Source organism: Salvelinus fontinalis, chromosome 37, assembly GCF_029448725.1.
Source record: "Salvelinus fontinalis isolate EN_2023a chromosome 37, ASM2944872v1, whole genome shotgun sequence".
NCBI classification, from domain to species: Eukaryota; Metazoa; Chordata; class Actinopteri; order Salmoniformes; family Salmonidae; genus Salvelinus; species Salvelinus fontinalis.
Genome location: NC_074701.1, coordinates 24,799,006 through 24,814,851, shown reverse-complemented (window position 1 = coordinate 24,814,851; position 15,846 = coordinate 24,799,006). Strand labels below are relative to the sequence as shown.

General features: G+C 44.3%; 1 protein-coding gene across 4 annotated transcripts; it reads right to left on the bottom strand.

The window, feature by feature from the left end:
- Positions 1–305: 305 nt before the first annotated feature.
- LOC129836404 (protein NDNF-like) lies at positions 306–14,096 on the bottom strand. 4 transcript variants are annotated; one of them, XM_055902521.1, is made up of 4 exons: positions 13,556–14,096; positions 9,229–9,439; positions 7,997–8,121; positions 306–2,370 (listed from the first exon to the last, which is right to left on the bottom strand). In XM_055902521.1, the coding sequence occupies exons 2-4, from the start codon at positions 9,402–9,404 to the stop codon at positions 953–955; spliced, it is 1,719 nt and encodes a 572-aa protein (XP_055758496.1). In that variant the 5' UTR covers positions 9,405–9,439; positions 13,556–14,096; the 3' UTR covers positions 306–952. The 4 variants fall into 4 exon arrangements, with proteins under 4 accessions (XP_055758496.1, XP_055758497.1, XP_055758494.1 ...); XM_055902522.1 differs by lacking the exons at positions 7,997–8,121; positions 9,229–9,439; positions 13,556–14,096 and adding exons at positions 4,504–5,157; positions 5,589–5,655; positions 6,435–7,990; XM_055902519.1 differs by lacking the exons at positions 7,997–8,121; positions 9,229–9,439; positions 13,556–14,096 and adding exons at positions 5,589–5,655; positions 6,435–7,990.
- Positions 14,097–15,846: the final 1,750 nt, after the last annotated feature.

Sequence of the window (15,846 nt, the reverse complement as noted above, 5' to 3'; positions counted from 1 at the left end):
TTTCTTAATGAGGTCAAATCAGGAAGTGCAGTGATCTCTGAATCATTATTGCCTCTATATCAATAATATTGTAATCGAAAGTATTTTAAATCATGTTATTTAGATTTGAGATATTTGTTATGATACATTTATGATCTTTAGTCTTACTCTTTAGTTTTGTAGGAATCATCCAAGTAGCCTAGAGATAAATAAATGCAAGTTAGTATAGGGTAGGGGTGCGTTGATCTCTCAATTTGTTTTCTCAACTAACTAAGCAAAGAGACAAGTCAACCAAAAGAGGATAGTGATGAATGTTGATACCAGGATACAGATACCTAATGTGTGTTTATTGGTGTATTTGAAGTATAGCACAATAATACATCAACGACAATGAAGCTAGTCGCTAACAAATTTGATCTACTTCATGCGAAAGCAGAACACAAGATACACATTGACTTTGCGCTAAGCATCAATAGATTACCCTATCTGTTTTTTAAGCCTATAGAATATTGAAACAAAACATTGCAGCACTAAATATATACTGTAGGTTCTTGCCATAAGTTCTCTCTCCCCATTGCAAAGTATAGTCAAATCTCTATCTGCTTCTGTTGCATATTTCTTGGCACAGTCTTCACTGAAAATTTGTATTAATCAAAAACGCATATCCTCCTTTGTACTCGGTCACACAATTAGTACCTGGACAACTGGCACAACATCAACAACTATAAACAAAAAGACAAAAAGCACAGGTTACTGAAATGGAATGAATTTTGCTGGTGTGCAGTCGCCCCTCTGCTACTCCTACCCAATCCATGAGTACCAGTGTTCAAATGTGACCACTCTTCAGAGGGTGTACCACATTTCGTAACAGTCTCCCTCGTAGTAGAATGACTTTGTCATGGTAAGTCTTTTTAAATCACCTCTTTGTTAAGTCCAATGCTGCTGCAGACTGAGACTAGGAGTGGGCAGCAGCTCAGCACTCCTTCCTGGTTCTCACTGTCTTGCTGCTGTACTTTATGGGGATCCCCCAGCGTCTCATTAGATAGACATCAAATATGTAGGCCACCCCAGGCTCCAGGCCTCCGATCACGGCTGTCGTGACAGCCCGTCGAGGGTTGAGCTCCTGGAAGTATTTACACAGGACTCTCTCAGTGTCCGACCGTGACTCAGGCCCCAGGCAGGGTGCCGTGCCTCCCTTCTTACCCCCCCCTTTACCCAGCCTCTGGCGGTACACGCAGTAAAGGCTCCTCTCCTCTGTGCCCATCCAGGCCAGGGTGACAGATTCACAGCTCCTGAGCCTGTTGAAAGACTTTATCTGCAGAGTGGAGGGGAGCGAAGGTATCCCTTGACGATGGTAAGTGGAGGACGCCTGCATCTTAACAGAGGCCTTCAGTACTCCTGGAGCAGCTTGTCTCGGAGCCGCCGTTCCCTCTTTCTCCAAGTGGATGAGGTAGGAAAGGCTGCCCTGGAGCCAGATCTGAGCCAGGTTTTCTCCCACAGCCTGGGAGCTCAGCTCTTTGCCCTTGCTGGAAACGGTGATGTTGATCTTCTCACTGCTTCCGCAGCTCTGTAGAGTGAGCAGGCCACTCTGTTGCCAGCCCCGGGGGCGGAAGCTAAAGAACTCCCCAGAGGTTGAGCCTCCATCCCGGAAGGTCACCCACCGGAGCTCCCCTTCCCTAAGTGGTGTGATAGCTGGTCGGGCCTCCTCGTGTGTTTGAGCGAATGTTCCAGTATATGCGGCACTGGTTCCATTTAGCCTGTCAATCAAAAATACGTCAAAGTAGTATTGCGTGTCAGGGACGAGCTCAGAGACAGTGCACACGCTCTCTGTTCCCTTACAAACACATTGGAGATGACCATAGTCGTCACGGAGCGCAGCGAGTGACCGGAGCTCAGTGTCAGCATCCCACTGCTGCCACCACCAGTCTTTGAGAATCGGCCACACAGTTACTTTCCTCTGTTTGTCCTTCTCCCTTTTCTTGTCTTTCTCCCGCTCCTTCCTGATGCCCTCCTGGGCGGCACAAAGGTTGCGGTAGTTGTGTTTGCGATTTACGAGGACACAGTAGTCATATCTGCGTTGGGTGTGCAGCCTTTTGAGGGAGGCACTGGGGGCCCAGCTGAGGGTGACACTGGTCATTCCTACACCCAGGGTGTGGACACGGGAGTCAGAGGGAAGCTGTGGAAAGGCCCAGGAGATCCCAGAGCCCTCATGGAGGTACACAGTAGCCCTGGTGTCCTGATCCTTGGACCGCAGCCTGAGGATGTAGATAGATACTGGTGCGTACGAAGGACCTGTGTAGGTGTTCATGGCGTTGCCAGTGTAGGTGTGTATCTTGGCTTCAGTTCCAGGTCCTCTCCACCACACCTCTGGCATACTCTTCTTGGTACTCCCTGTGCAGAAAACAGTTAAGCCACAGGTCATGAATATTCTGCCTCACACATGCACACAGTGCCACACACAGACTTACACTAACTAGACAGAACATGCTCTCACAGTCATTGAAGAGTCTTACAGTTCAATATGTATCTTGATTACTTTTAATTCATACAGTACTCAACTATAATCAATGAAGTGCTAAAAAGAGTTTACCTTATTCATATGAACCCCTTTTCACCATAAGCATTTATAGTTTCTCCTGACATAAAGGGGAACTGCACCTGCTGATTTGGCCTAGGTTTTTGGCTTGCGCCTCAAGAAATGCTGGCGGCATTGAGTCACTGATGTGATCTTTTTGTCCGGTTTTGCGTCCCCTTTGGCTCATGCGGTGGGGAAGAACTTTGTGGGCTTTACTTTGCCTTGTCTCAGGGTACTAAGTTAGTGATATCACTTTGGTGTGGGATGTGTTTTGGAAAAGTGGGTGGGGTTATATCCTGCCTGGTTGGCCCTGTCTGAAGGGGCCACAGTTTCCCCCGACCCCCCCCTCGCAGTCTCCAGTATCAATGCTACAGTAGGCTATGTGCTGGGGGGCAAGGGTCAGTCTGTCCTATCTGGTGTAATTATCCTGTCTTATCTGGTGTCTTGTGTGATCTTAGGTATGCTCCCTCTAATTCTGCCATCTCTCTCACCGGACGCACTGCCTTGTCCCGGACCTGCTGTTTTGAACCCCCCCAAAATCTACTGCACCTGCTGTCTCGACCTCTGAATGCTCAGCTATGAAAAGCTAACTGACATTTACTCCTGAGGTGCTGACCTGTTGCAACCTCTATAACCACTGGGATTATTATTTGACCCTGCTGGTCAACTATGAACATCTTGAAAAACGATCTGGCATTAATAGCCATGTACTCTTATCTCCACCCAGCACAGCCAGAAGAGGACTGTCCATCCCTCAGAGCCTGGTTCCTCTCTAGGTTTCTTTGTAAGTTCCTGCCTTTCTTGGGAGGTTTTCCTAACCACTGTGCTTCTACATCTGCATTGCTTGCTCTGTGTTTTTAGGCTGTGTTTCTGTATAAGCACTTTGTGACAACTGCTGATGTAATAAGGGCTTTATAAATAAATGTGATTGATGACGGCCATGACAGAAGCCAAACATGAGTTGGCTTGGAGGTGTCATTTGATGTGGGTGTATCCTTTCCACCACCAAGACACCCATCTGACAGAACCTTGCCCGCAGCCGTTTCCCCAAAACTCAATCACACCAAACCTCCTGCAGGTTGAGTTCAATAACTACAGGCAGATGTATGGTCAGATGTTGGAGGAAGTTTTGAATAGGTCAGTATCCTACAGAGTGACATGGGAAGAATGCAATTGCTGAATTTATGTAGATATTCTAAACTAAGAGTTTTGATCATTTTCATATGTAGTAACAGGCCCATGTAGAATAAACAACCCTTCACATAACAAATAAAACATTCAGAGTACAGATTATTGTATGGGACAATATACAAACCTTCCAGAGGAAGATCATTTGAAAAATACAATTGAGTAAATGTATGCAACAGTACTCAATTTTGTTATTTGTTGTTGTGAAACTCAAATTTTACAGATTGTTAAGGTTGTCATTAGATTTGGGGTGAGATGGGGTCGGCAGCGGGTGTCCCCGCTGAAAAAGTTAATACCACTGCCATAGAAGCAGTGTTTAGCTAACATAACAATGTACACCTTTCATTGTCATTCCCAGGCGAAACGGATACTGTGCCTATTGGTATTTTGTCTGGTGGTAATGGGGTTACCTTGGCAAACATGTCAAGTATAGTCATACCTTCCTGTGTGTTGTACTGTATATAACAGGAGTTCCATGATCACAGTGCAAAATACACAAGGTTTCTCTCTCCCCATATTGACTGATAGCATTAAATAACAAACAAAAAAGACAATACAAATAAGTTCTGTCTAGTTACATTTTAATGCTGAGTGCCAGGTCTCCATTCAAAAACATCAGTATCAAGCCTGTCTGGACTTCATCACATAATCTTGCAAGTCTACATGTGCTGGCTCCATACATGTTTCTGTGAACACATAGGTCACATCTGACACACAAAAGGGTACTATGTAGAAGTCTGAACAGGTCAGACTAAACCTACGTGAGTCTGGTCTTGCCATCGACGACCGTTGGTGAGCAGGCAAGAGGTGAGGTCTTTGCCAGAGCCCTATTGATGAGCATAGCAGCATAGAACAGCTCCTGGCCCCTTATCAAAGATACTGGTTGGTCACACACGATTACATTATCAATGGTGGTTATGACTAGCCTGGTGGAACCAACCTGATCACTGCGTTCACCTTTCTATTTCACTTCAGATATCATAAAATGTGAAGTGAAGTAGAATGATGAAAACAGCGATCAGGCTGGTTCCACCAGGCTAGGTTATGCCCTGGACACTACATGCATCTAAGAATTAGAAAATAAGCAACAAATAATATCAGTTTACATAAATTATGTTTCACAATTGGGTTATCAAATGTATCAAAGTAATGAAATAAGTTACCTTCTGTATTTGTACAGAAGGTGACCCTGTGAAAGCAGTTGCCGCCGATAGGTGAAGGTTGCTAACCAGATACTTGCCAACATGTGATTGACTGTTCCATTCATAGGAATGCTCACAGCCAGGGCATGTCTGCATGATGCTGATGAGGGCCCCCTTGTTGGTCTTCTCTATGCTGCACGTTTGGCTGTAAACTGGACAGCTCTCGAACAACTGTAGCAGGCAATCTTATGAGGTTGTGTTGACAGGGAGGGCCTGTGACAGGGTGATATAATTGACAGCCAAGTAGTAAATTGCATTTTATTCTTAAAGAAAGGACAAAGCTTTTTGCTAATGCACTTAATCAAAATGTCTCTACTAATTGTATTTGCTTGGCTGGGTGTCAGGGAAAAAAGCCTACTAGTTTATCCAGCCGTGTATTTTTGAATACAACTTTTCACATAACACACATTCCCTGTCGTTGTTGATGAAGCCGACTGTGTCATCAGTCCAGTAACGCAGAGGCCTCATGATGGCGTGTCCTTTTCATCGTTGAGGGAGAATGGCAACATAGGTGTCACAAGAGTAATTGTGTCGCATGACAACTTTTATTCTGAGGTCTTACCTTACAAGCTGTGAAAATAACAAGTGAACTAAATTATTTTTGGAGGTCTCTAAACCATTGCTGGACATTTTATGATACCCACCTTTGCTCCTTTTGGTAGGTCCATTCATGACCAGGGGATCAGTCTGGCACCCAACTGTGCACTTTATCTAACAGAAAAACAGGGTCAAGGATTATCATCATCCCTCAATTATAAACAGAGCTCGAAAAATAACGTCATTTCATTTGGATCGTAATTCTATGTTTTACAGATGTAAACTGACTGGCTCCAGATTGGATCAGATTCAGGGCAGTGATGCCGTTACACTATGCAACCAACTATGACATATTTTGCTATGGCCCTGGGTTGGTTTGAGTTTGTTGCTGCTAGTCACTACACTGTTGTTGTCAGACATGTACCACCATAACTAGCTGCATTCAGTATCTATTTGTGCCCTACATGGGTTGCATCTCGCCTCGGAGGCTAATGTGACAGTTTCGACTAAATTACACTAATTTAGAGCTGCATGGAAATATGATGACATTGTTAAAGTACGCAAATAATTATTAGGAAACAACTTTGCCATATTATGATGTCATCAAATTTACTTTAGAGAGATGCCAATGTTGTCATTACTGTTACTAGAAAAGATCGTCAAAGATAGCTAATGCTAACGTTAGCTAGCTAAAATATGGTGGTTTCCTCAATATTAGTTGGCTGGCTATCTGGTGACATCAGAATCATTACAAAAGGTGTTGCTACTAATTATTTGCCTTCTTTTGAAATGTTATCGTGTTTCCAAGCCAAATCCGAGTTGTATTGATGTAGGCTAACGTTAGCTTGGTACCTAACTAGTTAGCTAAAGTCAGCTATGCTAGAGATCACAGTGATAATGATGATCAAAATATACATCACCTTCAGTCTATGGTCTAGCTACGGTATACTCACCACCACTGGAGACCACAATAAACTCCAACCACCTATTCCGCGTGATAGGGTCCATCGGCAGGGCATGCAAACCATAGTTGTTGGCTGTGCAATCCGTATTGGTCTTTTCACGCCGTGATTTTTAGAACGCGTTGAGGGCGATGAAATAATGAAGCCACATTCAAGGAGGGGAGGGGCGTTGTGCACGTGGAGCTTGGAAAAAGGGGGCATGATATGTTGACATCGTAATCCAAACCCAACCTTCATTTACTCCTTGTGAAGCACGGAGGTTCCAAACTCCGTTTTAGACGATACTGACTTTATTACCAAATGTATCCAATGTACACTTTTTAGTCAATTTTGACACTAGAATAAATGTTTCTGACATCAATGCCACACATACTGTTTTCAAAGGGATTGCTGGGTTCTTAGGGGCAGTTACTTTTTATTAAGGAAATGAAAGGGTACCAAATGTTACACAATCTAACTGAATAATTTAGGCAGAGGTTGGGAAGCCTTGGGTTCACACACTGAATGATTTACACCGAGTGTACAAAACATTAGGAACGGCTTCATAGTATTGAGTTACATCCCCCTTTGCCGTCAGAAAAAGACTCATGTTTTGCACACTCAGTGTATGTGTCACTGTTGACTTCATAAAGCTGTCTGTCCATCTAAAATACCCACTGATTTTAACTAAGCAGGCTGGTGAGGGTCATGATGGATGTTCATTGCTGGCCTAAAAAGGCAACTTTTGTGTTTAATCGATGCACAAAATCTTTTTTTTTAATGCACAACCATAGATTATTATAACATTTAAATGAATGTAGTTATGTAGCTTAGATTCATCTGTTCTTTATTTTGTCACTCAAGTTATATCTTTGCAACTCTTGAAGAGGTTTTCACCAGATATGCTCTATTTCGGGTTTCACTTAGCCCATAGCATCACAAATAAAAACCGCAGAGTCTGATCTTGGGCGTGAATATGATGCATTTTCAATAGAATGCTAAAGGTCTAACTTAAGCTGAATTTCCGTTTATACTGTACAGGGTATAACTTGCATGCCGTTCTGTACAAACCTATCTATTTTGCTCTCAGTGTATGTCTTATTTGAAATGGCAAATGTTTTAACTCTCTCATTCTCAAGTACTGGCAATACTTCAGTCTAATCTCTCTTACATTCAGGAAAAAAGTGTGGCAGTTAGATATATTACTGTCCTTCTTGCTTTGAAATTAAAGAAAGCAAAAGGTAAAATGCTTGGAAAGATTGTCCAGTGATAAACTAAACCGGTTTTATTCAGTATCCTGGGCTCAGTACTGTGTGTGTGAGTAAGAGAGAGGGAGAGAGGAAAACAGAGATGTGGAAAGAGTGAACAAGACCAATGGATTGATTAAGTCTCTCCTATCTTGTAGACATTTATGACCAGGGTTACTCTTTTAATGGCCACTATGTCAAAAATAAATGTCTCCAGTTTGAATTGGATTGTGGTGTAATGAAACCCGAATTGATATGAATAGAAATGACATGTGAGAGGGTGTTGTGTGTAATTGCTTTTATTGTCTATCAGTGTTTCACACTCACAGTGCAGACTCTTAGGCGGTTTGTCCTTCAGGGTTCGGGCTTCAAGGGTCCACTCGATGGGGAGGTCACAGGGACTGACGGTCACAGACATCATCGCAACCTTCTTCTTCAGTGTGAAGTACAGCCTGCACGAAGATAGGTACCACACAAAAAAGGGATTCCACTTCAAATGTTTTCATGCCTTTTTCATCCCACACTTAGAAAGGTACTGTAACATGTAGCCACCAAAGCATTAAAAAATTTTACAAAATGTCTATCAGCTTTTTTCTCCATACACTGATAAACCCATACAGTTAACAAGGAGAGGTCACCTAACAATCTGTGATGAGCTTCCATGGACCTGTGCTGTACAGATAGAGATCTCTTTGCTCACATCTCCACATTAGACCCACCACATCTATGTGCTTAGACATTATAGTCTCCTTCGACAAGCTTATTGTTCATCTTCACAATAGAATTAGATTCAAACTCACCAACTGACCATTACATCATTATCACCGACTGATTCTGACATCCTTATTTGATCGTCTTTGTACTATCACCAACATCACTCATCAAGGTGAGTCATTCAATATCGAGACGTAATGTAATTGACCTCTATGTTATCACAGCCTCCAGAATATTTACTTTGCCCTTTGAAAAGTATCGTCCTTCTTTTACATGTATGTTCTGGATCAACTGCTACTGTGCTGCTGTTTCTCAACAGCTGTGGCATGCTAAAGTTGTGAGGGGTAATACTTGGTTTAATTGATTGATTCATTAGAATCATCATTAGCAGATTTTTTTCTCATTTTCTAAACATTTTGTTTCATTATGCACAAATGCATCAATGGACAGACTGCAGCTCACACGGATGCCCATATTCCAATTTACAGCTCCCAGTGTTAGAGCTCTACAACTGGCACTGATCAGCAGAGCCTGGGCCAAGTGGGCTGCTCTTCCTGCCCATGGGGCCACAGCACTGAACCGCTGCCTTTCCAGCAACTAAAGGAATGGCTATTAAGATTAAGGCTATCATTGTTGTTGCTCAAACCCATAAAGAATTACACAGGAAATCACCATGTAGGTAACTTGTAATTATAGCCCTTTGTGGTGACAGTATAAAGTTGGACAAAGACAGGATATTCAACAGAGGCCTCTCTTAAGTATTTCAATCTATGTCCAGGACATGGAACATAAACATTTAGTGTGCAATACTATCCACCTCCCCTGATGGGGTCTCTGTGCTGTACCTCCGGGTGCGTCCTTTGGGCAGATGTATGGTGGTGACCTTTCCATCAGGCAGCCAGGCGGTGGGGCGGAGTGGCACCTCGTTCTCAGGAGCCAGAGCTGAGTGTCCTTGGGGCCAGGGGGTGCCACAGAGGAGAGACACGGCCAGGCAGAGATACCAGGCCATCGCTGCCATCATTCACACTCGGACACCACTATGCCGTCCCCCAGGAACTGAAAGAACAGGGGAAAGGTCAAAAGCATCCATCAGTTCCATCACGTAGTTCTGCTCCTACCATTCATCAAGTACTAAAGAGGTCTAGCAGCAGATGATTCATTAATATGAGGTAACATTTCCGCTGTTCACACAGAATTATTCATGCAGGAAAGCAAACTGTCTTGCTATAATACTCTGGATCTGTATGGCGCAGCTTGACACAAAATCCCTCATTTTACGACTTTCAAAGTGTGAAGTGGATTGCAAATATCACTCAGAAGTGGATTCCTTTGAGTTTACTGTATATCTCTATTTATAGTAAGGTAGTTCAAATGGGTTTGTTCTCTAAATATAGGGTATGTTTTCATGGTCTTTACATCCCATGTTATCGGAGAAAAGCAGCCAATTTACTTTGGATTGACGTAAACAACACCTGGAGGTGCTTTAGTATAATCCAATTGGAATCCAGATTCTTTTGAAAAAAGCTGCAAGAACTTTGAAACCGTTTTCAGATTGGGATGTTTTTTTTCTTTCCTGTTCTCGCGGTTGTGATGATTTGTAGATATGATTACAGGTCTTGGCTCTTGTCTCCAGAGAGAAAATGCATTCGTTCAAAGTCACAGTCTTCAAAACCATCCTCTTGTTGGCGTGTGTTTGTCAGCGTCAAGGCTGTGCCCTGCAGATCAGATGACAATCGTACATAGGCACTAGGCAGATGAATCTGAGTCTTGATCAGGCCCTGGGACCTCCAAGTTCCACACCAACAACAGCTGCATCATTACAAAGTACGGAGGATCTCATTATCTCAGTAGAGGAGTGAGCAACCCATAAAGCTTTTACAGAGAGGGAGGGAGATGGGGAGAAAGATAAATGACAGAGGGAGGGGGAGTGAGAGAGAGAGAGTAATGAGAGAAATGAGAGGAGTGTAAGGACATGGGATCCAGAGCAATAGAGAATGAGAGTAGGGGAAGGACATGGGTCCAGAGTAATAGGGAATGAGAGAAGGGGAAGGACATGGGTCCAGAGTAATAGGGAATGAGAGGAGGGGAAGGACATGGGTTCAGAGCAATAGGGATTGAGCGAAGGGGAAGGACATGGGGTCTAGAGTAATAGAGAATGAGAGGACAGGAAAGACATGAGAATGAGAATGAGAGTAGGTGAAGGACATGGGTCCAGAGTAATAGAGAATGAGATAAGGGGAATCCCATGGGGTCCAGAGTAATAGAGAATGAGAGGAGGTGTAACGGTGGTCCTCCTCCTCTTCAACCGAAAAGGAGGAGTAGTGATTGAACCAAGATGCAGCGGATTGTGAAGACATGATTTTAATAAACAAGACGGAAAAAACACGAAACGAAATACACTTGACTAATTAACAAAATGGAGTAGACAAACCTGGACATACGAACTTACAATAAAACACGAGAACGCACGAACAGGGAAAATAGCCTACACATAAATGACGATGAACAAACAAACCGAACAGTCCCGTATGGTGCGACAAACACTGACACAGGAGACAACCACCCACAACGAACACTGTGAAACAACCTACCTAAATATGACTCTTAATTAGAGGAACGCCAAACACCTGCCTCTAATTAAGAGCCATACCAGGCAACCCATAAACCAACATAGAAACAGAAAACATAGAATGCCCACCCAAACTCACGTCCTGACCAACTAACACATACAACAAACTAACAGAAATAGGTCAGGAACGTGACAGGAGGGTAATGACATGGGGTCCAGAGTAATAGGGATTGAGAGAAGGGGAAGGACATGGGTCCAGAGTAATAGGGAATGAGAGCAGGGGAATCCCATGGGGTCCAGAGTAATAGAGAATGAGAGGAGGGGAAGGACATGGGGTCCAGAGTAATAGAGAATGAGAGGAGGGTAAGGACATGGGGTCCAGAGTAATAGAGAATGAGAGGAGGGGAAGGACATGGGGTCCAGAGTAATAGAGAATGAGAGGAGGGGAAGGACATGGGGTCCAGAGTAATAGAGAATGAGAGGAGGGGAAGGACATGGGTCCAGAGTAATAGGGAATGAGAGGAGGGTAAGGACATGGGGTCCAGAGTAATAGAGAATGAGAGGAGGGTAAGGACATGGGGTCCAGAGTAATAGAGAATGAGAGGAGGGTAAGGACATGGGGTCCAGAGTTATAGAGAATGAGAGGAGGGTAAGGACATGGGGTCCAGAGTAATAGAGAACGAGAAATGGAGAGAGACTGTGACAGGAAAATAAGAGAAGTGTGATGGAAGAAGGCACACAAATTAAGCTAAGTGGTGTTTACTACAGCTCCATGTCTAATGGGCTCATAACTGGTGCCACATGCATACTACATGCCACATGCATTTATAATATGCCACATGCATACTATAAACCAGACCTCTGCCCCCCTCTGTCCCCTTCTCTATTTTTCTCTTTCTGTCCTCTTCTCTCTCACACACCCCTTCTCTCTCTTTCTGTCTCTCTGTGTCTTTCTCTCTCTCATTCAGACTTGTTTTTTCTCTAAATGTGCCTGCTGATAAAATATGCATACGTCTCCTCAGCAAATTACAGCCAAAAGGATAACCCTTTTTGGTCACAGATAAATCCCCTTTTGGTTCCAGGTAGAACCCTTTTGGGGTCTAAATATAATCTTCTGTGGAAAGAGTTAGAACCCAAAACGGTTCTACTTGGAACCAAACGGGTATTTCCTGGAAGGGTTGTTCAAAGGGTTCTCCTATGAGGAAAGCCTAAGAACCCTTTTAGGTTCTATACAGCACCTTTTTCTCTAAGAGTGTAGAGAGAGAGTGTGAGAGGGGGGGAGAGAGAGAGAGAGAGAGAGAGAGAGAGAGAGAGAGAGAGAGAGAGAGGGGGGGGGGGAGAGAGAGAGAGAGAGAGAGAGATAGAGAGAGAGAGAGAGAGAGAGAGAGAGAGAGAGAGGGGGAGAGAGAGAGAGCATAGTGAACTTAACCAAAGCGCTCTATAAATACACTGCTTTACACAGGGCATTGCGTTTATTATCATGTCTCTCTTTCTTCCTCCATCTCTCATTTCTGTCTCTCTTACAGTAAGTCGCTCCTATCTAATTTCTTTATTTTTGCTTGTTTCATTTGTTTTTCAGCACTAAATGTACATTTACATAAATCCTTCTACTTTTCTCTTGTATAGCCACTATCTCTAATCAGCCTTCACTGAGTCTTGGTGCACACAGGCCTGGAGTCAGTTTCAGAGTGCTCAGTCCTACTGTAAGTTATCAGTAGGGACACGGTGTCAGATGCCTTCTGTCCTAGACTCAGGGGTCCCATCTGCCTCCTGTGAGTGGGTTGGAGGGACAGATTAAATGGCATGGGGGGGGGGGGGGGGGGGGGGGGTGCATGATATGGCGAGGGGGTGGGAGGTGGAGGGTAGGGGGAGCTGGACCTTGATAAGATTTTACGGCTGTTTTTTCTACCCCATTGCTAGTGTCTGAGTGTGTTAGCCTTCTCGCTCTCCCTCACATCTACCACCCCTTCTTTCTCTCTCCTTCTCTCTCTCTGTAACACACACGCACACATGTGCACACACACACACGCACGCACGCACGCACGCACGCACGCACGCACGCACGCACGCACACACACACACACACACACACACACACACACACACACACACACACACACACACATTCTTGCTGGATCTTCATTGCATAGGTCATCTTTCTTTCTGCTATCACTTCCCACTACACAGTCACACTTAACAACTCTTCTGGGGAACTAGAGGAACAGCCTGAGATACAGGCTGACAGAGAGACATAGAGAACGAGGCAGTCTGACGGACAGACAGCCAGACAAATGATTAACAGGCAAGCAGTCATAGTCAAACATACAATGGTTTAGAGGAAAGCTATGTAGAAAATGATATAAATAAAAACAATAAGAACTACATAAAAGCTTCACTATCTGCGTCATCTATTTGTCCCACCGACAACAAATGCAAAGTACTCCAAACCCCCACACAGCTTTCTCCAACCTCCTGAGACTGAGAGAAAAAAGGCTCTGATGTAGAAATCAAGTTTGAATAACATCCAGGCTTGTTTATCGATGTGAACATTTCAAGATGATGCAGACACAGGCACTTGACAACGACAACATGCGTGTCCTTACCTCACAGGGCACTCCAGAGCAGAATACGAAGGATGAGAGGAGAGATGGACAAGAGGAGGATGAGAGACGGACGGGAGGAGGAGCTCGAGTCAACACTCAGGTTGTTGTTGGACGCCCCCTTCCCTTCCTTGGGGTTTGCCTCTCTGCTTTAATAGGTGTCTGGCTACCACAGCACAACTCCCAATGTGTGTGTTCAGGTCCCAAGGCACAGTATTGGGTATCTGCAGGTCCCACTCAGTCACACGTGGAGCCTTGCTCTGTACGTGTCCTAGAAGATCTGTGATTGTTATGTGAATGTCAGCCAGTCCGTGAGTAAAGCTTCTCTCTCTTCTCCCCTCTTCTCCTCTTCTCCTCTCTTCTCCTCTCCTCTTTTCTCCTCTTTTTCTCCCCTATTCTCCAGTCCTGTTCCAAGCTCACTGGCAAGTGAGCAGCAAAAATCGAACAGAGGTTGACACACGTGTGTAGTGTTAATGTGTGTGTGTGTGTGTCTGTTCAGACTGAGAGTGACTGAGTGAGTAAGTGGGTGAGAGTGAGGGGACGGATGGTGAGGTCGCAGAGTGGGGGTTGTGGTGAAGGGAGTGTGCAGAAGGGGGGGGGGGGGGGGGGGAGTTGTCAGGAGCAATGGCAGAGGATGGGGAGAGGGTGATGATACAAAACTTGCCCACATTAACCATTCGCTGGAGGATCTGATAAGATCTGTCTTGATTATGAACTGGGAGCATGAGATCACATCTTGTTCTGGCATTTGATTTGGTGCCAAGAGTTCCTCTAATTGACTATGAACACAAGAATAACGGCTTAACAGACAGAAGACAATGTCATTGAAATACCACTGTGTCCACACCAGCCAGTGACAGTAGCACAACACAGTATAGCGTGGGGAAAGCAATGTCTAAAGCCGGGAACTAGGTTGGAGTGGTGTGGTGGGAGGAGGTACGGAGCCACGTAGGGGACAAGTACAGCTCTCAGAGGAGCAAGAAGCACATTGATATCAGTGGCTCTCCAACCCCACCCAGCCTTCCCTCTCATCTCCACACAAAGACACACAATGGAGTGCCTCACGTAGGTACTCTTTGCTCCGGTCTTTAATCAATATCGTTTGCATTGTGTGCTACCCCCCTCTCTTTTCCCTCACCAGGGCTTTTCTGACCCATTCTTTAGCTACTTCAGCAAGGCTATTGAGGAGTTCTGAATGGAGCCAGTTCACCCAGAGGGGGTATTGTCTGTCATTACACTAACCTCAGAGCCCTCTGCAATATGGGGGCTGAAAGCAATACCTCCTGCAAATGTATTAATGAGAATATTAATGATCGAAGCAGTATCAAAATCTGTCACCCTTTTTAGGAAGGACCCCTCACCGCTGCTGGACTCTTTCAAAGCTATCAGCTCTCCCCGTATTTCTCCCTCCCTGGCCCACTTTAGAATCCCTCTGAAGTTTTAAAAGTTTTGAAAATCTGGCAGAGCACGATATAGCTGATGCTTTGAAGGCTAGATTCTGATTGACCTTTGGGGGTTATAGCCTATTTACAACTGACTGCATGCATATTACATTTATTTCAGTGCTGCTGTTTAGTGGGGGGAAATGGATCAGCATTTCCGAAAGTAATGTCAGGTAAGTATTCCTGTTCCAGAATCCACCTCTGCCGCCGTTGTATCTGTAAGGTAACTCAGCTTGCCTGCTAGCCTATGACAGGTATACCAGGTCAGACACCCACAAAACGCAGAGCCTCTCTCCATCTCTCATTTTCTCTCTCTTTCTTTGGTGGGGTTTGCGCCATCAGAGCTGGCCTGGATATTTCTTTTGATCTCACAGCTTTCCCTCTCTTATATTGCCCTTAATAATTTAGCAACGAACAGTCACTGGACTAACTCCGTCCGCTGAGAGCAACAAAAACCAAGAGAGAAAATTTCATTTAAATAATTGCATGAAAGAAACTGCACAATTGCCACTTTCATTCATTATTTATGTCTGCTTACAAGTCATGCATAATGCAGGCACCGTCTTTATGACGATCATGTATTAAATGGAATATTTTTAGGGTTGGGGGCTCAGTTGTACGGGACAAACAGCATGGTGACTGTTTGTAGAGTGACTGGATGTAGCAACACACTGTGTTGTGGAGTGTTGCCTGGCCAGTGTTTGAGATTGAGATATTTGGCAATGTTAACATGTGTTTCCCATGCCAATAAAGCCCTTGAATTGAATTGAATTGAGAGAGAGGTTGCTAGCTGACAACGGGTTAACAGGAATCTTTATTTTTAACAACATATCATCACCAGCCACCCATCTG